The sequence below is a fragment of the Corvus kubaryi genome, unplaced genomic scaffold (genome assembly GCF_017639235.1).
Source record: "Corvus kubaryi isolate FWS band 111438036 unplaced genomic scaffold, C.kubaryi_AGA036_p1.0 37357, whole genome shotgun sequence".
Classification (NCBI taxonomy): Eukaryota; Metazoa; Chordata; class Aves; order Passeriformes; family Corvidae; genus Corvus; species Corvus kubaryi.
The window spans coordinates 7270859-7292057 of record NW_024581117.1 but is presented as its reverse complement, the minus strand read 5'-3'; the positions used below and the strand labels follow the sequence as shown (position 1 = coordinate 7292057).

At 35.0% G+C, this 21199-nt stretch overlaps 1 protein-coding gene across 6 annotated transcripts in view; it reads left to right on the top strand.

Moving 5' to 3' along the window:
* VPS13A (vacuolar protein sorting 13 homolog A) overlaps positions 1-21199 on the top strand; it is a 108389-nt gene that overhangs the window by 10917 nt on the left and 76273 nt on the right. For 5 of the 6 annotated variants that reach the window (XR_006016896.1, XM_042033136.1, XM_042033135.1 and 2 more), the window contains exons 7-22: positions 115-174; positions 1220-1279; positions 1475-1555; positions 1991-2048; positions 4055-4182; positions 4386-4492; positions 5169-5340; positions 5712-5774; positions 9536-9671; positions 10242-10336; positions 11133-11275; positions 12566-12767; positions 12848-12962; positions 15695-15831; positions 19291-19423; positions 20240-20357. Coding sequence is in view for 5 of the 6 variants with exons in the window: in XM_042033136.1 (XP_041889070.1) it covers positions 115-174; positions 1220-1279; positions 1475-1555; positions 1991-2048; positions 4055-4182; positions 4386-4492; positions 5169-5340; positions 5712-5774; positions 9536-9671; positions 10242-10336; positions 11133-11275; positions 12566-12767; positions 12848-12962; positions 15695-15831; positions 19291-19423; positions 20240-20357 (1808 nt within the window). In the remaining variant the exon portion in view is untranslated. The other variant, XM_042033139.1, reaches the window with a different exon arrangement.

Below are 21199 nucleotides of genomic sequence, written 5' to 3'. Positions count from 1 at the left end.
AAACCTGAAAAAAAGCTTGTACCAAAACATAAAGATACTTAAATTCTTAGCCAAATATAAGTGCTTATAGAGCATGAAATAATTCTTTTTTTGTCTTTTCCTGTGTTCTATTAGATCACAAATCGTGACAACCCCTTGTCATTTGGGATTTCACTTCAGAATCTAAGTTTGCAGGTAATTTTATTTTTCACCTTTTATCTGAAAAACGTGTTGATATATACCAATAGGTGAAGTTGTGTTTTTGTGTGTTGTGCTTCCGGTAACATACTGTTTAATGAAAGTGTAGCTATAATCATCAGCAACGCACAATGGTAACTACTTGGTTTATCAAATTCAGCATAATTACTGTGGTGGGTATGCCATTAAAGGTAAAATGCTAGCATTAAAATAGATTTTTAGGAGGAATCATCCTGCTGCACTTTGTGATTTCCAATCCACTTTGCTGGATTTGGGCTATTCAAACTGAGTATTTTGCTGAAACTGACTTGAGCTCCAAGAAGGGAAGTTACTACCTGATAACAGGGAGTGGGGGTCGTGGTGGGGAAGGAAAAAGAAAAAAAGGATGATGTCTTTTTTTTTCAGCTGGAGCTCAATTTTTTTCGAACTGCACTTTATTGTGCTAAGAGTAGTCATCACAAACAGTATGGAATTTTTTTTCTGGAAGACTGTGTAGTAGCAATATGCTGATGGTGCTGAGTTGCTCTGATTCAGCAGTTTTTGCTGTGTAACTGCTAGTCTTAAAGAAAATATGTCTTAAACAAGTGCTACTTTCTTCAGTGACATGGTGATCTCATGAACGTTTGTTCCTAGCACATTGAAAGGTCTTCTTTAGGCTCAAACTAAAATGAATTACTTCCAGATTTATAAAAGAATTCAATCCCTTTTTTATCTCTGTTCAAAGAACCTGCCTAAAAATAATACTGGTGTGAAGGAAAACAGTTTGAAATACAGAAAACAGAATTTTATAGTGTCTTTGGTTCTTGTGTGAAGCCTATTAATCAGTGCATATTTTATAATTATACATATTTTTTGGGGAAAGTAGCCTTATCAAGTTTTCACTTAAAATAATGGATTAATCATCTTAAATCAGAAGATTGTGTCCCAGTATTTTCCATGGCATTTAATTATGATGATGTTTCTTTCTTTTTTAGTAGTTTGTTTTGGTTATAACGTGTTGGTGAATTATAAACAGAGTAACTTCATTTAATTTTCATTTCAGACCTCAGATAAGAATTGGAATCCATGTTTACATGATGAAACAGCCAAGTTGTTCCACAAGGTACAGTATAAACTGTCTGCTAAAGAAAGAATTCCTAATAAAACCAGCTGCATTAGAATTTCTTCCACAGAAATTAAGATCAAGAAAAGTTGTAACTATATAGCCTCTAAACCAAAAGTAACATTCTCAATATTTTTATTCATCCAGACTTTGTGAATTTCAAATTATTGATCTAAAATTTGTTTGTATTTTTAGCTTGTGCGACTGGATAACCTTTTTGCTTATTGGAATGTGAAGTCGGAGATGTTCTACCATGGTGGTTATGATGAATCATTGGTAAGTAAAGCACGAGGTAGTGTATCTAGCTAGCATTCTAGTTGAAACTGGGAAGCAGAGAACATGCTTCGCATTCAGGCCTGCTTCTGTTTATGTCAGCGTCCTGGAGAATTGTTTGTAGCTAAAAGCGTTTTTAGGAAAAAATAGTACACGGTTAAGGCTTTTATGTGATGGACATATAACACCCATCCGAGAAAGTTAAAAAAAACCTAGTCTTCTGCCAGTAACAAAATGTACACGATTGATCGTCATCTTGTTCAGTGATAGCTAAAGATAGACATAGCATTCTGTTTAAAACATAGATGAGTATTTGAATTTTACTTTGGATCAGGGGGATTATCTGAGAACTGTTTAAAAATGCTCACATTTTGTACTTTTAAAAGCTTTATCTGGAAATAGAAATGCAATTTTCTTTTAACTCTGTTGTGTGTGTAGGTTAACTTAAAACACGGAGTTGCCAGCCACAACGTGATTCCAGAGGGCTATGATTTTGGTAAGTGTTAATTAATTGTAATATGCATCCATAATTCTAATTTTTGGTGCATCTGAGAGGTTGTCACTTTGGCTGTTACTCAAAAATCTTAAGGAGTGCAATTTAATCCTGTAAGAGTAACTTACTGACACTTTCTGACGCTGTCTTTGTGACAGTGAATACCATATTGTATAGGTAGCCTTAAAAAAGCCTTAATAAAAATTTGTCTTGAGTCATGTGTCAATCTAATGGAATGTCATACATAGATCCTCATTGTTAACACCCATTGATGAATTCCTTTATTTAAGAAGCTTAGCAATAACATGTGGTCTGTGTAAATTTTGTGAATTTAGATTAGTTTGAGTATGTTTTTGAGGTCACCTGCTTTGTGCAAAGTGTCTTTGTTCATGTGAGGTGGAAACAGTAATCACACAGCTTTGAAACATTAACTTTTTAGTGGGAATATTGCAAGTTACTATTGCTTTGAGTGTTTCTTACTTAAGTCGGAAAGCTGAAAGTCACATTGGCATCACTCAAACATGGTGATAGTTTACTTTCCATTGTAAAATACATGATTTGTATTTATCATGTGCATCTGTGTGATGGTTTAGAAACTGTTCACAAGGCTGAATGGCCTTTGAAGTGGCTTGTTTTCTGGGAAGAAAGTCCTCAGTTTACTATAGCCAGGGTTAAAAGAGACACTGTCAGCTTTATGCTGCCACTTTCCCCTGAGTGAGTCCTATTTTGACTGACAGAGAACTCTGTAGCAATTTCTTCTGATTTCTTATCCATCTTTTTTGACTCTGGCTTTGACTCTTTTTTGTAAGAGAACAAGTGTTAAACATCGTAGGATGTTTAAGTCTTTATGTAGTAAGTTCAAAATAGGTGTATGTAAAGCTTAGGATTCAAGATTTACACTCTTTAAATTCAGCAGTGCCATCAGAGATGCAGACTATGGTGTTCTGTGGTAAATGAAAATTTGGTCCTGTTTAGGGCAAGTCTTCAGATTAAAACTTTGATAGGAAGGCAATAAGCATGAAGTCTAATTCTATCACTTGATGTAAGTACAAACATTATACTTACATATGAGAATTACAAAAAATGAAGTTTAGGAACCTAAATACAGGGAGAAGATTAATTGAAATGCTATTATATACAGGTGTAGCTAGAAGTTTCATGGTTTCATCTTGCAAAAATGCCTGTTTCCACTTGTATGAACCTTTCAGAGAATTTGGAATATTTGCTATAGGTAGCAAATACTGATATAAAATACTGATATATAGGTAATATATCAGTATTTTCTGTATTATATATCAGAGATGAAAGAAATTGTGTTTGATAAAAATATGATTTACACACATTCAAGCAATATAAAAATTCTGATTGTTGGTTCAATTGCTGAAACAGATTAAAATACTGAACTAAACATGGCGTCAAATGCCTGATATTGCCAGGCTATGGAACAGATAAAACATCTGCTCCGAATGTTTTTTCTTGTGACGTGCCTCACTTTTATGTAGAATCCATGTTGATTTTTTTTCATTCTTGCTTGGGCTTGGATTTAAAAATATGGAATGTTTGGTTTTAACCACTGTTGTGAGTATAATTTATCAAACAGTAAAGCATTCGTAACAAAAACAATTTAAAAAACCTTATGGAATAAGAGTTCCTATAGTGAAATAAATGCTATATTTGAATCTGTCTTGTGCTATAAATGTATCATAGCCAAAAAAGAATGCATTTGTTACAAATGTAAACTATTTATTGAAACATCTGTATGTAGTTCAGCATACAGGAAAGTTTGTGGTGGTGATCAGCAAAAATTTGTATGATAAATGTTGCCAGAGTGAAACTGAAAATTTAGTTTAGATTGTATTCTATTTTAAGCTCTGTTGATGGACTTAATGTTTTTCAGGTCTAGCATTTTAAAACTAATAATCTGTCATAATTTAAGATAAGTATATATAAAATTAATTACAGTCTTAAATAATTTAATTGCACTTTTTGTATCAACTTGTGTTTTTTAGTATTCCGCCCAATTTCAGCTAGAGCCAAACTCCTTATGAATCCTCGATCTGATGTTGACTTTTCATCACCAAAAATGGACTTAGATGTAAACTTACAGGATATAACTGTTGAATTCAATAAGCCACAGGTACAAACTATTTTTCTGAAGTTATATGTAATGTGGTAAAAAATTCAGCTAGCACAAGTAAGAGAGGCAGTCTTAAATTTTTCGGTGTACGTATGGAATCTATTAACTTAGTCTTGTATTTCTTTGTTACTAATTTTCTCTTCAAAAAGAAGTTTGATACTTGTTCTCAGGTAATAATGCTCAGTTTGAATTTCTTTGCCTAGTACTTCAGTGTTATGGAGCTTCTTGAGTCTATTGATATGATGACTCGAAATCTGCCATATAGGAAGTACAGACCTGATGTTCCATTGCACAACAACGCCAAGACATGGTAGGCAACCTCAGACTTCGAAAATAATTTGTTGGTTATTACCTTGAAATAATTTCCAAGGAATTGCTTCTTACTTAAGGAGGTGAGAACTAATTTCCTTCTGAAAGGAAGTCTTCTCTTTTGTTTTTATTAGTTTTTCTTAAGCTAGTATTGTAAGAAGTTGGTAAGGACCTCAAACCAAAGCTGAGGACACAATATTTGAAAACCTGTGATTGCTGTATTAAAGACCACTGTCAGGAACTTAGGTCTGATAGTATTCTTGTATCATAACTTTGTTTAAATGAAGGCCTGCTTGCTATATGTTAGGTAGTATTACAAGAACATAGCTTTTTTCTAAAAATAGGTAAACCTTTTCAACACAGATGGCAAGGATTTGATTTCTTTTCTGAAGATTCCATACAAATATATTTTTTTGTTCTCACACATACATGCATAGATTTGTGGGTATTTTTCATACACAGTTACCTTTGAATTTTAGGAAACGGCAATCTGTCAACTTTGGGTGGGAGAAAAAGAGTAAAATTCTTAGGTTTCTCAACTCATCAGAAGTGCAGTATTAGTCAGGGCATTTCATTATTTCAACTTGATGTTATATTTAGTGAAAGTCTGCAAAGGCTTAGGAGTCTTTTCAATATACCAAAAGGAAGGTAAGCTATACATTTGTCTTTGCTTTTAGGTGGAAATACATTATTTATGGCATCCTTGAAGTAAATGTTCAACCTAAGCTCCAAATGTGGTCATGGGAACATATTTCGCATCATAGGAAGCAAGTGAAGAACTATAAAGAGATGTATAAAACCAAGATAACATCAAAAAAACCTAATGAAGAAATCTTAAAATTGTTGGAGGTGAGTAATTTTGTGGTGAAGGCTTAAATATTGTTCATCTTGATACTTGTTCCAGCTTAAATGTTAAAATGTTCATAAATCGATCAAAGTTAAAATAAGATTTTCAGTGGCCATACTTGTAACTTTGTCACTACCTTTTTCTGTGGGTAATATTAACAAATACATGAGGTAAGTCTTTAAATTAGAAACTGCAAGAAAGAACAACTTAAACTGAGGTGCTTTTCTTTTCCAGGTTTCTTTGAAGTTTTCAGATTGAGCAAATTAACTTGGATTGCATAAATTTAATTGCTTGCTGTTGTTTCCTGTAAAACTGAGCTGTGGAATGTAACAATTGTCAAATTGTCAAAAATAATTTCTCACCTCTCTTGTAGGAATTTGAAAAAGCCTTGGATATTTTTAACATCACTCTAGCGAGGCAACAAGCAGAAGTTGAGGTAAAATTGCATCATTTAAATAAGTCTATGAATAGCTGAAACATGAGGTTGTGGAAATTTTAGGCAGACGCCGTTTAGTTATGGTGATCGAATTGGGTATTGTACAGTCTTCCGATTTTCCTTGTTCATGGTTTTTTATTATAAAGCGTAGTTAATTTTTCAGCTTGTAATGAACCAAAAATTAAATAGCTCCATATACTGCTTCTTCAAAGTGACTGATCTGGGATAAATTCTTTTCTACTTCTGGTTGGAAAGAACTGCTGTGGAAAATATGGCCAAAGGATGACCGAAGTCAAATTGGAAACAATTACACCCAAAGCTGTGGGGTTGGAGGGTCCCTCCCTGAGCCCCACAACGGCCTGGACCATTAGTTTATTCCTTTTTATTCATGGTACTGTGTTACGTAGACTGATCACCTGCAGTATGTTGACTCTTAGCAAAGAGATGCAATGTTTCTATTTGCAAATGTTACTCAGGATAGAGCAAATGCAGAACAGATTTAAAGTAGGTAAGTGCATTTAGGTAAGATGATGTGACTTGATTAGTTACATTTAATTTGTTAGCCTTGGTTTTCCTAGGTTAATGTACTGCTTAGTTTTCCATGTAGTGTCTGAGCATCTTTCTAGGACACTGAAGTGAAATATTTAGAGTTTTTCTGAAATCTGTGAAGTGATTTTTCTCCATTAATAATGCACCTAAAAGTAAGCAGAATAAGAAGTTTGTAATCTGAAAGAAGGCAGTAATTAATAATTAAACTTTATAAATATCAGTTACTGCTTGTAGCAGTGCTTGAGAGCAATTTTTTTGTTTGTTTGTTTTTGTTTTAGTATGTGAAGTATATTAAATGTGGTATATATGTAATTGCTGGAGTCATAGATACTGTGCTTCTAACCCAAAACTCTGAAGAGGAATCTATATACGTAATTTTTCCTTCTATTTTTCTATATGTACACTCACATTTGAATGCTTGTGTTATCATTATCCAGACTGTAACAGAACCAGAAGGAACATTCATGGCTGTTCCCCTTCAGTTTGGCTGAATTGTAGTGCTTTTCAAGGGGTGGGGGAAGGTTTGGTTTTGATTTAGTTCTCATTTGATCTTGGAATAGTCTTATCTTGTAGTGTATAGTTTCTCTTGGTTTTATCTTTTTCCTCCAGCTTCTTGCAAGGTGATGGAAATCCTGAAATATTTCCTATCTAGTTTTCGTCTTCTTTTCCCCAGTGTGATTGTGCTGCTTACAAAAGGTTATGTCATATTGCATTCCTGACTACCTTCAAAACCTGAGTTTTAAGATAGCTTCCTGTAACACTTAGAAGTAGGTTGCAAGAAAATGAAATTTCAGTTGTTTGGACTTTTAGTCTTGCATTTGAAAAATGTTAGAAGTCTTGAAAGATGTGCTAGATGATTATCTGAATATATTTCAAGGTATTGAAAATCAGGTCACAGTGATTCTAAATTGAGTTCTATCTCCATTTATCTGTCAGGACCCATTTGTGTTATTGTTATCAGGTCATACCTCTGAAAAGGGATTTGAAGGGCTTACAAGAGCCAAATCTGCTATTGGTTTGGTATCCTGACAGTTAGCCTTAAGTCTGCCAGGTATTTTAAGGAGCACCCATTAGATGTGGGCTGAGTAAAGCCAGGCAAATGATCCTGCTGTTTCCAAAGCTTTTCTGTTTCTTAAAAACATACGTAAGAGTTGAATTTCAAGGGCTTACTTTTATCTAGACATTGAAATCAAGTTCCTCAGAAATCACGTTTGTGATCACAGTGCTGATTTTCTGGCAACTTTGTAGCCAGAAAATAAAGTTTGGACTTTATATTCCAAACCTCAGACCACTTTTGCTTCTTCATCATGAATGCTCGAAGTACCAGATAGTAGCTTCAGTGAGCTAAGCATCAAGTCTCTGTATCAGCTTGAGAAATGTTACCCTGTTTCAAGTTAGGGCAGACTTTTGGGATTTACCTAAGTAAGAACATAGGATGGAGTTATGGAATCATTTAGGTTGGAAAAGACCTGGAAGATCACCAAGTTCAACTGTTTACAGAAAACTGCTAAGTCTACCAGCAAACCGTGTTCCAGAGCACATCTATGTGCCTTTTAAATACCTCCAGGGATGGTGATTCAGCCACATCCCTGGGCAACCGTTTTGCTTGGCAACCCTTTCAGTGCAGAAACTTCTAATAGCCAATACAAACCTCCCCTGGCACAACTTGAGACTCTTTCTGCACGTTCAGTTGCTTGTTCCTTGAGAGGATAGACTGACCTGTCTGGCTGCACCCACATTTCAGGTAGTTCTCTCTTTTAGTCAAAATAGTTGACCTTGCTGATTAAGGTTTAAGTCTATGACTGTGTTGACTACTAAGCCATTGTAAATGGAGGACAGAGAAAGCTCAAGAGGATTCTTCAGCAAATTTTTGTAGTTCCCATACTGCACAAATTTTTTTGTTCTTCTTTGCAGAAGTGGCTTCTGTCTGCAATCTTTCTTACCCTGCACTCTGGTGCTTCTGCCTCAGACACATTAAGTCTTTAAACATCACCTATTTGCCATGGCAGTTGTCATTCAACACCAACCCCTCAGTATCCCAGAAACCTGTAATTTCACAGTAATTTAACATCCTTTTATGTATGACCTGTCCATTTTTACTTTGGGCCATTCACTTTGTGACATCTGCTTGATGACATGGTAACCTTTATAAGGAGGACTTTGAGGACTTTGTTCAAACTTTTTGAAGCTTTATGTTGTTAAGCTGACATTCTGTATCATCTCTCGAGGTGAATCAATAGTATAAATTCAGAAGCCTTTATGTTTTTGTGGTGAGTCCTGCCTTCCTTTGGCCAGTAGGTATATAGATGTGATAAGTCTACTTATAGTCAGCTGTTTTCCCTAGTTGTGTTGCAGAGATCTTGGGGTTTTGAATGCTGAGAAGGGATCCCTGTCTCACTTCCACTAGATTATCTTTAAATTTAGGGCTTATCTGCAACTGTTTGTATATTTTTGGATCGTATCAGTCACAAAGCAAGTTAGTTTGTGTGGATCACTGCAGTTCTGAGAATCACTTTGTCTTTTAGATCTCTTGAAGTTTGTTTGCTGTCCACATGACAAACTTTCAGTGGTCAGTTTTTGATGTAGTCTACACCTTCTTTGAGGACCCAGTATTGGAATCATCACTGGCATCAGCTAGGACATCCCCTAGTTGTGGAAATAATGAGTGTGGGAGAAGGGAGGACTTCCTTACTATTCTAACTGTATGTGTCACATGCAGGAATAGTTAGAGTAAATACTGTATTATGGGAGTAAATACTACTTTAATTGCTTTGGGTATCCATATTGTAAAGAAAAATATAGGGCTAATGTAAAATTTGTCCTGTGATGGCTATTTAATTGGTTACATATGTTATTTTAAATGGTTTTTTATAAAGCTGTTGTAGTAATGTAAAACACTATATAATGTTGGGTTTTTTTATGGTGAAAGCTAGAGAGAAAATCTGCTATGTAAGAAATGTTTATTGACGTTTTACATGCTCTGTTGTTTTGCAAAGGTGGTTGTTATTATGCAGAATAAAATTGGTCCGATAATGCACTGTGTACTTGAAAAAGTGACTAGAAGGGGAACTGAAAAACAACATTTTGCCTTTTTAATGGTTGTCTAATTATGTTCTGGTGTGTTAGAGCTGCCTTGGGTCTATATTTTTCTTCGGAAAATGAAGAAAGAAGCATGAAGAAAATTACTTACCTGAATATTTTTTAAATTTAAGGCAACTAAGGCTGGATTGAAAATCTACAGACCAGGCGTAAAACAAGATGATGAAAATTCTGGTGGCTGGTTTAGCTGGATATGGAGCTGGTCAGGTGAAAAAAAGGATGAACAAAGCCAAGAAATAAAGGGTTCAAGTATGATAATTTATTCTTTCTGTTACCGGAATCTATTAGAATCCTTGGTCCCTAGCAGTTGGAACTTTGTTATCAAATTACTGCTGTTTACATGTTCCCTTAGCTTTTTCTTTTGCTGATGAAATTGTTAATTGTATGTAACAGAGGTTGTACAATTGTACAACTCCTTCCATAGTTTCTTCTGAACTGCCTTCAATACAGTAGAAGTTAATGGAATGTAAAAAATTTTACTTCAGTTTAAAATTTGTCTATTTCATGCAATGTATGTTTGATTTATGAGGCACCTAGTAAAGATTATGGAACATAGAAAGTAAATCAGAAAGGCTCCTTCTGTTGTTACCAAGCTAGGAAATAGAACAGGTAAGGAAAAAATTGTAAGAGCATTTTAAAGCATGCTTTAGATTCTCAAGACTTGGCTTTAAGCCCCAGGGTATTTTCTTCTACTAATTCAGGGCAATGTTGACAGTATCTATTGTATGTTATAAAGCTGCTAAGCACAGGGAAGTGTATAACTGTTTTCATTTTTCGTATACCTATACTGAGTTTACCTAACTTCTTGAAATGTGACAGGTCTTGAAGAATTGATGACACAGGAAGAGAAGGCTAAACTTTATGCAGCAATTGGATATAGTGAAACAGCTGTGGATCCAACCCTTCCAAAATCAGTAAGTCATAGCTGACTATATGATACCAAACAGTTGGTAGCTATATCTACTAATAAAAATGTACAGATGGTAGGAAATCACTTCTAAATTACTTGAAGCTCTATCTCTATATTTGAATACTGTTCTGATACTTTTTAATGAAGTTACTGCATACCGGATTTCTACATAACAGAGCATCATTAGATGCAGTTTCAGTATAGTGGTTATAAAGCTTTCTTTTAGATATTCTGAAATAGTAAAGAATAAAATTTTGCTTGCTCTAACAACAATAAAATCGTAGATGTAGTGTATTGTGGTTTGAACATTGAAGTATAGTCATATATTATCTTAAAATATTCAGAAGCTTTTTAAGAAAATGCACTAAGGAATCTTAATAAGGGATCGGAAAGTGCACTGGAATATAAAATATGAGTGATAGTAGATGAGGTAGAATAAAGGATTATATAAAGAAAGAGGTGGTTCAAGGATTGTAATGGGGAAGAGCAACATTTTGAACCATTTGAAAACAGTCTGATAAATCATCTTAATGTGAGATACCAAGGATTATATGATGAACAGCTTTCTAGCTTTGCAAGAGACGGTCTTTATCACAAAATGTGGTAAAGGTATCAAAGACAATTGTTTGTAAGGATAGTCTAGTCTTTGTAGACTTTTGCACCAGCTATGCTACAAGCTATTCATGCATGAAAACAACAGTTTCAAACTTACTTGTAGCTGTCATCTCTTCATAAACTGTATCAAGATGTATATTAACATATTTTATACTCTTGTGTTGTTGTTTTTCTGGCACATGTAGTATGAAGCCATGAAGTTCTCTGTGAAGTTATTAAGCATGTGTATATCAATAAGAGAAAACAAACAAACTCCTAAGCTGGTAGAATTTGCATTAACTGACTTGAGTACAGTATTTACCCAACGACCAGGTGCACAAGCAATAAGGTGAGCTTTCTCTGTCAAACTGGTTTTGCTCCTCATGAAATGATGATGATGTCTAGTAGGCATTTTAAGACTCTGTTATGGTATTTAAGTGGTCAGTTCTTGTGCAGTTTGGAGTGGAATTACTCTGCAGCTAACAGATGAATCATGGATACTCTTTCCATGATCGGTTTCTCTGCCTCTTCAGAGCTTTTTGTGCCAATACAGATACACTCCTTTTTTTTTTTCAGTTTGTCATTGTTGTGTGCAAACAATCCAGTTACTAACTTGTTACTTGCTTTGAAAAGTGACTGTTATGTATCCTCTTGAAACTTAATCTGAACAAGGTGATCTCACAACCGCTTGTTCATGGGCATTTAACATGACTGAAAAGTTCTTGTGTTCCCAGTTCACTTTTAGATTTATGGAAGAAAGATGTAACTGATGATTTTTCCTTTGGTTTGTGCTCTCACAGTAGGTGGTGAAAAGCATCTACTGAAATATTTCAATTTTATTTCAAATGTAATGACTTAAAAATTCTGGGAGAAGGTAAACTTCCTGTTTTAAACCTTGTTCCCTCTACTTTGAGACATATAAGTATAATCTGTGTATGATACCAAGATACCATTGATCTTGATTATTTTTATGCATATTTTTTTGTTAAGTTTTGCTTAAGGGTTTTCTGTTGGTACTCCTGTGCATCTAAATAGCCCTGATAATGCTATTGTACTAAGAAAAAAGGAAAAATACTACATTTTTTACAGTGAATTATTTTTCTTAGAGTATTGGGAGATAAAGGTCTTCAACTGAGAGCTGTTACAGAGGTGAACAGTGTATTGGAAAAAAAAAAATCCAATTAAAAAATACCTCTTGGAGTAATGAGACTATTTATCTTTGTTTCTTTTATTTCTCTGCACCAGAACCCTTTTCTCTCTGCTGTATGTCTGTTTCCTACTATAAATATACCTTCTAATTCCTGAGGTCATACTGAAGAATTCCCATTTGTATCTCTTACCTGCCCTGACACCTGTCCTCATGAAAACTGTATGGAGGAAATAACTTGGATGTCCTTTCGTATTTAGACAGGGGCAGCTAACAGACACAAAAGATAATGAAATGGAAAACAGTTAACACATGATTGTATGTATTAAATCCTTAGAATAAGCTGTTTATATTTAAGGTGGGGTAGAGATGTATTGTACTGGTTAGTGGGGGGGGGTTTTCCCCATCTGATTTTTTTTATACTCTTACCATCTAATTGTACTTAGCCAGATGGATATTGCATCTGAATAATCTCCTTACATTTCTTTACAGGTTTGAAACAAAAATTACCTCGCTTGAAGTTACAGGCGTGTCTCGAGAAAAGTGTACACCCTGTCTCCTGTCTTCTCGAACAGTCTATTCAGATGAGAGTACCTCACTTTTAAGCATCATGTTTGAGACTAATCCTTTGGATGAGAAAGCAGACCAGAGGATTAGAATAGAATCACAACCACTGGAAATAGTATATGATGCAGTAAGTAAATATTTGAATAAACTATAAATCATCAAAAATCCTGCTTAACAGTAAATTTACCATGGGTGTTTTTTTAACAGATGACAGTAAATAACTTAGTGGATTTCTTCAGACCTCCGAAAGATGTACATTTAGAGCAATTGACATCAGCAACTCTGATGAAACTTGAAGAATTCCGTGAAAAAACATCAACAGGCAAGTGCTGAATGCTCTTCTGATGGCACACTCAGACAAATTTTAGATTCTGGGAGTGTGAAAACTGCATTTTTCCCTATGGAGATGTATGCATCCAAGACATACCTTTCTAACACAACACCTAAATAAGTTGAATTATTCAATCTCATTGCAATGTGTTGATTCTAGGTATTGAATAATTTTATGTCTGTATCTTTTTAAACTTCACCTATTTCTACATATTTGTAAGATATACATATCTATGGTTATGTAAAAACTGTAGATAGTCTTTCAGTATTTTTACTCCATACAGAGTTAAAAGAGTGTTATATCTTCTGTTTAGTTCATCTGATATGTAAATGGCTTTAGTTATTTAGTACTCCTCAAATACTGATACTGAGATATTATTCCTCTAAGTTAACCTCTAAATCCCTTTCAGATTTCTTGTTTTTGGGGACATTATGCCTTTGTATAGGTGTTTTTGATTTTCTGACTTCCTTGATGAATACTGATTTTGATTCGGATTGTCTCCGTTCAAGTTATATAAAATATGTTTATCTGCCTTGCAGCTGCTCAGCTTTACAGCCATTTCACTAGTTTTCATTTCATCCTGTTTATCTCTAGAGATCTTACATTTTAAGACATGAATGCAAGTGTTGAATACTGTGAAGACTAACACTGAGGTCTGTGGAATTAACTTGTTCTAGTAAGGATGTCTGAGGCTTTGTAGATCAGAGCTGTGTCCAGCACAGTGTCCTGTCTCTGTGGATGGGAGTGGATGCTGAGGGGAGATTTAATATATAAATTATTCTTAAAAGAAAAAAACGAGCAATGGATGCTTTCGTAAACCTCTTTTAATTTTATAACCTATTAATAATTAAATTGTAAATATAAGAAAATCTGAATACTCAAGTGATAAAGAATTTAAAGAAAACTCAAGCAAAATGTTTATTTAATTGATTGCTTTTATCTGGCTAGTACTGGGAGGGAAATCAAGTATCAATGGTATCTTTATTCATTAGTTCTTCTTTGACTGAACTATTTAATTAAGGACTAATATCAGATTAACCAGAGTTATGTGAGTCATCTTGCTTGTCTTTTCTTTCAGAAATTTCTTGAGCAATATTGAGTATATTGATACAACAGTTCATTGTTAATTTCTGAGATGAAATTTTAAATTTGCTTAGATAAAATATGCTTGGTTCTCTGTTTGTTAGCACCAAATACAGTGGTGTTGATCATAATTAGTTTTTTTGTGGAAATATGAAATTGTGCTCTGTGTTTATTACAGTTTAATATCATTACTGTAGAAGTATACCCAATACTGTTTGTACCCTCATGAGAATGCTGAGTTGCCTACAGTAACCTAAAACCTTGTTCCAGTCACAAATGAAAAATTTGGTGGGAATGTCTAAAAATATGTGGTACATTGCTTGTAAAATCTTGTCTGAGTCTTAGAGAATTTCCAGGGAAAAAATATTTGATCTGCAGAATATTCTGTTGCAAGGGACTATGCTAATCTCAGAGGTAGAATAAGAAAAATGGAAATATATAAATGTAATTAGTATGTTCAGACCTGCAGTCCTCAAGAATGAGTTCTTCACACTTTTCTTTGAAGCAGTAGAAGATAGCTGGAAAACATGGGGGAACTGTGAACTGCAAAAGTGAAGGAGCCTGCTACACCAGAATAGTTACGATTTTCAGCACTGAAAGACATTACAAAAGTTTGGTTTACTGGAGGTCAATTTATGGACTCCGCTACATTTTCTTCCCAAATAAAAGAAACAAGAAGATATTTGCTTGACCTTTCTACATCACTCAAATTCAGTTAGGCAGTGCAAACTGAAAAAATCTTACTCTTTTTATTATTCCAGGTTGTTTTGTCTTGCAAATCTTGAAATGTAGTTGCCATCCAGTTCTTTACTGACTAGTCTAGCTCTCCAGTGGCAGGACAACCTTTGATAATGTAACAGTTTTAATTGGTTTTTTACCAGTGGATGTGCTGAATGTCATGTTGTCATCTCCATAATTCATTATCTCTACTTCTTTGATCATCAGCGTGTTGTACATGGTAAATATTTAATGGATTGTGGCTGCATCGTAAGGCTGTTTCCAGACTAATTTGAAGCAATACCATTCATTCCTCTTCAGCTGAGCAAAAAAGCAGAATTTGATCTCAAATCTTATGACTGTCTGATTTTCCCAACTAATTGCATGATTTTTAAGCATAATTTTTGTAAGATTATATATCTGCATATCTTTGATATCTCAAGATGGAGATGCTTGTCAGCAGAGTTAGTGTAAACTTCTGTATCTCAGTATTAGCAAACACTAGTAGTTTGACCAGTGCAGTTGGATACTCCCAGTAAGAAAATCTAGAGCAATTAAATTTCTGAATCTATGGAGCATAGTGGGTTAACTCAGTAATTGCAAAGTTGCAGTTCACATTCCGGTTCTTCTCAATTCATCTCTGCTCAGTGGGAAACTTTTTTGAGTTTGCATATGTCATGTTGTTGTTTATACTTGTTAGCAGTGTTAGCTATCATCATTTCATGTAGTTGATGCTTCTTTAAGACTGCCTATAATGATTGGTTCAGAAAAAATATGAAGATCATATGTACCTTAGTTATCCGGCGTACAGAGTTTATTTAAAATTAGACCTGATTTTCTTTTTATTGCTTTCTTTTAATCCTATAGGTTTTGTATGAACTACTTTTGTTTGTTTATATTTACTAATTGTACTGTTTTTTCAGGTTTGTTGTATGTTATTGAAACCCAGAAAGTTCTTGACCTCAAAATTAACCTCATGGCTTCATACATCATTGTTCCACAAAAAGGATTCTATGATCATACATCAAATTTACTACTTCTGGATCTTGGTAGTTTTAAAGTATGTATTTGCCTAATGCACTAATTTACCAAAAATGATAATTCAACTTTTACATGATTTCCAATTTTGTAATTTGCATTTTATGGTAGTGATTAAGTAAAAGTATCTCTTGCAGTTTATATATTAGGTATTTATTTTAAAGTGCTTTCTAGTCAAGGCAGAAGTTACTGAACTCTTCTCAGTGGATTCAATGCAAAAGAATTTCTAGAAAATACTCTTCCCCTAGTATGAAACTACTGTTGATGTTTTGGACTGTTACATGGAAAGTGTCTAATAATTTTTTACATTGCCTTACAATATAAAATAGTGAACTTCTTTCTTATGTGATTAAATGGTATTCTTATTTTTCATATTATTATTACTTACCTCTTATGTTTGAGATAATGATATATCTTTTTGACTTTTACCTTGCATGAAGTATGTAAAATTATAATTTATCACTACAAAATCATAGAAGAGACTTTCCCCATATTATTAGCGATCTTCTTACTCATTGGTGAACTTGTGTTCTTCAGGATAAATGATCTTACATGTGTACAGGCAATTCAATTTTTTTTAGTTGTACTCTGTGTAAGATTGATTCTGCCACTTTCTGTTTAAATTGCTGTCTGTTTTTTTAGTAAGAATTTGTTTCAAATTTTATAATCTTGCTAAAGAGATAAGTTTTTTATGTAGTTTCCACAAAATTACTTTCTGAACATGTGATTTCAGTTAGAATCATAGAATGATTTGCCTTGGGAGAGACCTTTAAAGGTCATTGAATCTAACCTCCCTGCAATGAGTCGAGACATCTTCACCTAGATCAGGTTCCTCAGCCACCTGTCCATCCTGACCTTGAATGTTTCCAGGGATGGACATCCACCCCTTCTCTGAGCAACTTGTGCCAGTGTCTTGCCACTCATTGTAAGAAAATTCCTTATATGTAGTCTATAGCTACTCTTAGTTTTAGAATGTTACCCATTGACATGTCAGAACAGGTCCTGGTAAAATGTCTGTTCCCATCTGTTTTTTTTGGCCCACTTTAAGTGCTGAAAGGCTGCTGAAAAGTCTCCCCAGAGCCTTCTCTTCTTCAGGCTGAACAACACCAACCCTTTCCGCCTTTTTCTCAGAGGAGATGTGTTTTGTCCCTCTGGTCACATTTCTGGCCCTTCTCTGGACCTATTCCCAGAGGTTGCAGTATTCCAGGTGAGGTGCAGAGTAGAGGGGCAGAATCCCCTCCCTTCCCCTGATGGCCACGCTGCTTTGGATGCAGCCCAGAATATGTTTGGCTTGGGCTTCAAGTGCACATTGTTGGGTCACGTCCAGCTTTTCATCCCCCAGCACCCCCAGGCCCTATTCCATAGAGCAACTCTCAATCTGCTTGTTAGCAGCTTATATTGATCACAGAACTACTGAATCACTCAGATTGGAAAAGACCTTGAGGATACTTGAGTCCAGCCATTAACCCAGCACTGCCAAGTCCACTACTAAACTATGTCCGTAAGTGCCATGTCTACATGGCTTTTTAATTCCTCCAGGGATGATGACTCAACCACGTCCCTGGGCAGGCTGTTCGAGTGCTTGGCAACTCTTTCAATGAAAAAATGTTTCCTAATATCCATTCTAAACCACCCCTGAGGCTGTTTCTGCATGTTCAGTTGCTTGTTTCTTTGGGGAAGAGACAAACTCCCCACCTACATCCTCAAGAGTTACAGACTCCTTTCAGGTAGTTTTAAGTAAGGGCCCCTCTCTGCCTCCTTTTCTCCAGACTAAAGAACTCCAGCTCCCTTGAGGCTGCTACTCATAGGGCTTGGGCTCCAGATCCCTCCCCAGCTCTGTTGCCCTTCTCTGGACGTGTTCCAGCACCCCCATGTCTTTGTTGCTGTGAGGAGCCCCAAATTAAGTATAGTATTCAAGGTCCAGCCTCACCAGTACCAAGTGCAGGGCGACAATCCCTTCCCCAGTTCCGCTGGCCACACTATTTCTGATACAGGCCAGGATGCCACTGGTCTTTTTGGCCAGCTGGGCACACGCTGGCTCATGTTCAGACAGCTGTTGATCAGTTCAACCTGCTGACCTCCTCCTGGAGCTATGTCACTAAGCAGAGGAATTCTCTACCTGGGCACACCTCCCTCAGGACTTCTCACTGCTGCTGTGTGGTTGTAAATCCAAGTTCTTTCAGTGGCAAGTAATTTCACTAGCTCTTCTGAGTGTTGGTCATTTGTAGGCAGTTTGTGGAGCTGGCACTTTGTAGCTGTGTGTGTGCTTGAGACAGCCTCCTGGATCAAATCCTAGATCTAATAGCCCACCTCCTTTTCCACCCATACAAGATTAGTCTTTGAAGAATTACATAGAAGAATACATTTCAAAATCAGACTTCAGTGTGTCTGTGAGATCTTTTTCCTGAAATGGACGAGTAATTTTTGTAGTGAATATGACTTCTGGATTGGTTCCTCTGATTCAATAGAAATTAGAAATACCATAAGCGAAAATTCAGTTGCCTCTCAGGATATGTTTATTAATTCTGTATTCACTTTGAGTGACACATGCTTAAGTGAGAGGTAGGTCGTTTGTTGAATGACTGTGCTTCACACAAAACAAATAGTCTTTTTTCTTCAGTTGCATACTGGAGAAGATCAAGCCCTGGGAGGAAAAATGACATAAGAAATTAAAACTGTGTCTCAGTGTAGATAAATGGGGTTGTTAATTTAGTCATTCTGAATTTGAATCTCCAAGTTCTTTTTAACATAAAAGTTAAAATGGACTTAGAGTCCAGCAGTACTGAAAAATAAATGCTATGTCTTAGATGCTAGTTTTTAAACTTATTTTAGTTCTCTTGAATATTACCTGGGTTTGACAAAACCAAATATGAATCCAAAGTTATTAGACATATTAGGATGAGGACATACACATTTCATCAGAGATGAACATCAGGGAGGGCACATATAAATGTGAAATATCACAGAAGTATGGGTGTCCCAAAGCTGAATCAAAGGCATATTGACTCATATTAAAGGAAAGACATTGATGATGAACAGTCCAAATAATCTTTTCCTCTCTAATATGTCTCAACTGAATTCAACAGGATTCAGAAATAAATTTCATGTGTCTGAGTTGACGAATGCAGTAATATTTTATAGATAAAAATTCTGAATTATTCTACTGATTACAAAGGGCTAGAGAGTTTATACTTTGGAGTATAAGCCACTTAATAAAGAAAATTATTCTGTACAAAGTATACAGTATATTTTAATTCACTTTTTGTTTATTTCTTTGAGGAAGAAATGGTGTTAATACTCTGTTTTTTGTTTTGGTGCAGGCTAGGAATGTTAGATATTTGCTGTGCTGTGACAGTTGTAAGACTCTGTGACCTTATAGTGAGGACTTAATCGTTTGTTGTGGTAGGAACAAGTATTTGTAGAATTAGTGCTTTGAATATTTTTTAAATTGATTTATGCTTTTTTTTGGTCCTGTTTCAAGATGACAAGCAAAAGTCGTTCTGATTTATCAGAACTCAAAGTAGGACAAAGCACTATTGAAGATATAATGTCAAGGGCTTATGACAGTTTTGATGTCCAGCTCAGCAGTATGCAGTTACTGTATAGCAAACATGGTAAGTATTCATGAAAGTAATCTTTCTTTATATGACTAAATATAATGTGGGAGTTGTTGTGCCTCATATTTTTAGCTGAAGCAGTGGAGAATCTCTTGGAACATACTTCTTCAAATGTAAATGTTCTAAATTCTGTACTATGAACGTGTTATGAGTTTCCAAAATGTACCTTTAGGACTTCAATTCCAATCTTAGCAAATTTATAATAAAATCCCTTTTATTGAAGGTGTCTCATTTGATTTGTTGCAAAATAAATATAAGACTGTAATTATTTTGTTTATGGTGTTTTCCTTCAGTGCCTTTGCTTTTCTCCAGATTTTAAGCAGAATTCACAAATAGTTGTAGGTTTGATGATTTTTTGAGGGTAAAGAAAGGATGAGAATCAATTTACTTCAAGAATTGGAGTCAATTTATTTCAATGAGGTATCAAAGGAAACTTTAGTATTTTGGGAACTAGCAACACAGAGTCAGTCATAATCAAAGAAGTCTTAAGCATTTAATTCTTAATCCTTTGGTTCCAGGGGAGAATCCAAAGCCTTAACTCCCAGTACCTGTGCATGTTAAAAATTGGGTCCCTAGAAGTCTACCCCATGGATGGGTTAGCTGTGTAGATGAGAATGGGAGAAATTATTAATTAGTCTTGTATGTCTGAAGTTCAGATCATGTGTAATATACATCTATTGATAAAGCTGTAAAAGAGATCGTGGCACCTGAATTTTTAGCCATATATACTAATACCAGATACTTGAATGCTGTAATGTGTACTGAGAAGGAATATCTTTCAGTGTTTAAAGTAGGTTTTCTCTGCTCTTCTAGATGAGAACTGGCAAGAAGCTCGGAAGCAAAAAAATTCATCTCAGTGTATCTTGCAGCCCTTGGATGTAAACCTGGAATTTAGTAGGGCTATGGTTGTTACAGATGCAAGAATGCCCAAGTATGTATTTTTCCCAATTTTGAAATTTTATGCTAAATGACTTTTTTGAGGGGGAAAAGAGAAAAAAATAAGAATCATACCTGTGCTCTTTTGCATTGGTTATGTGTAAATCTTGGAAGTAAAATACATTTTTCTGGAAAAATAGAAAATAAATAAGTTTTTAGATATTGAGAAGGTGATAGAATGTTATAGTAGTATGTTTAATACATTTAAAAATTTTTATTAAAAATATTACTGCCTCTTTTAATTCAGTCTTACTAGTAGCTGCATTTCAGTTCTTACTGAAAATACCAAGGAACTAAAAATCTGAACTTAAAATCTCTTTTATAAATAACAACAAATATTTTGAGAAGTAATGTGCTATCATACTCCCTCTCTTTTGACTTGCCTTATTGCTCTAATTAGTTTACCTGCTGTGAATCACTTCTCCAGGAAACAGCCCGTAATGCCTTGAAGTTTGCCCTTAGGCTTATTTAGCAATATCTTGTTAGTTATGGAAATTGTACCAATCAGAACAAAATAATAAGTGCTGTTAATAATGGTCAATGATTGCGTGGTGTAATACTGCCACCTTCTGGAAACCTGGGAGGCCGGATTCTGAATTTTGATGCTTACAAAAGATGTTACGTTTTCCCTCCTTACTTTTTCTCTGTTTGGTGAAGAAGGTCAAATAAGGGGAATACAATTCACAGGAATCTTTTTATGTTAGAAAGTGAAATTTAATTTCTATGGTCATGGAATAACATAGTTTTAATGTAGATTTGTAATTGACATCTCTTGAAGTTTTGCAAGTATAACCTGGATTACGGAATGTCTGAATGTCTTCTCTTAATGAGAACACC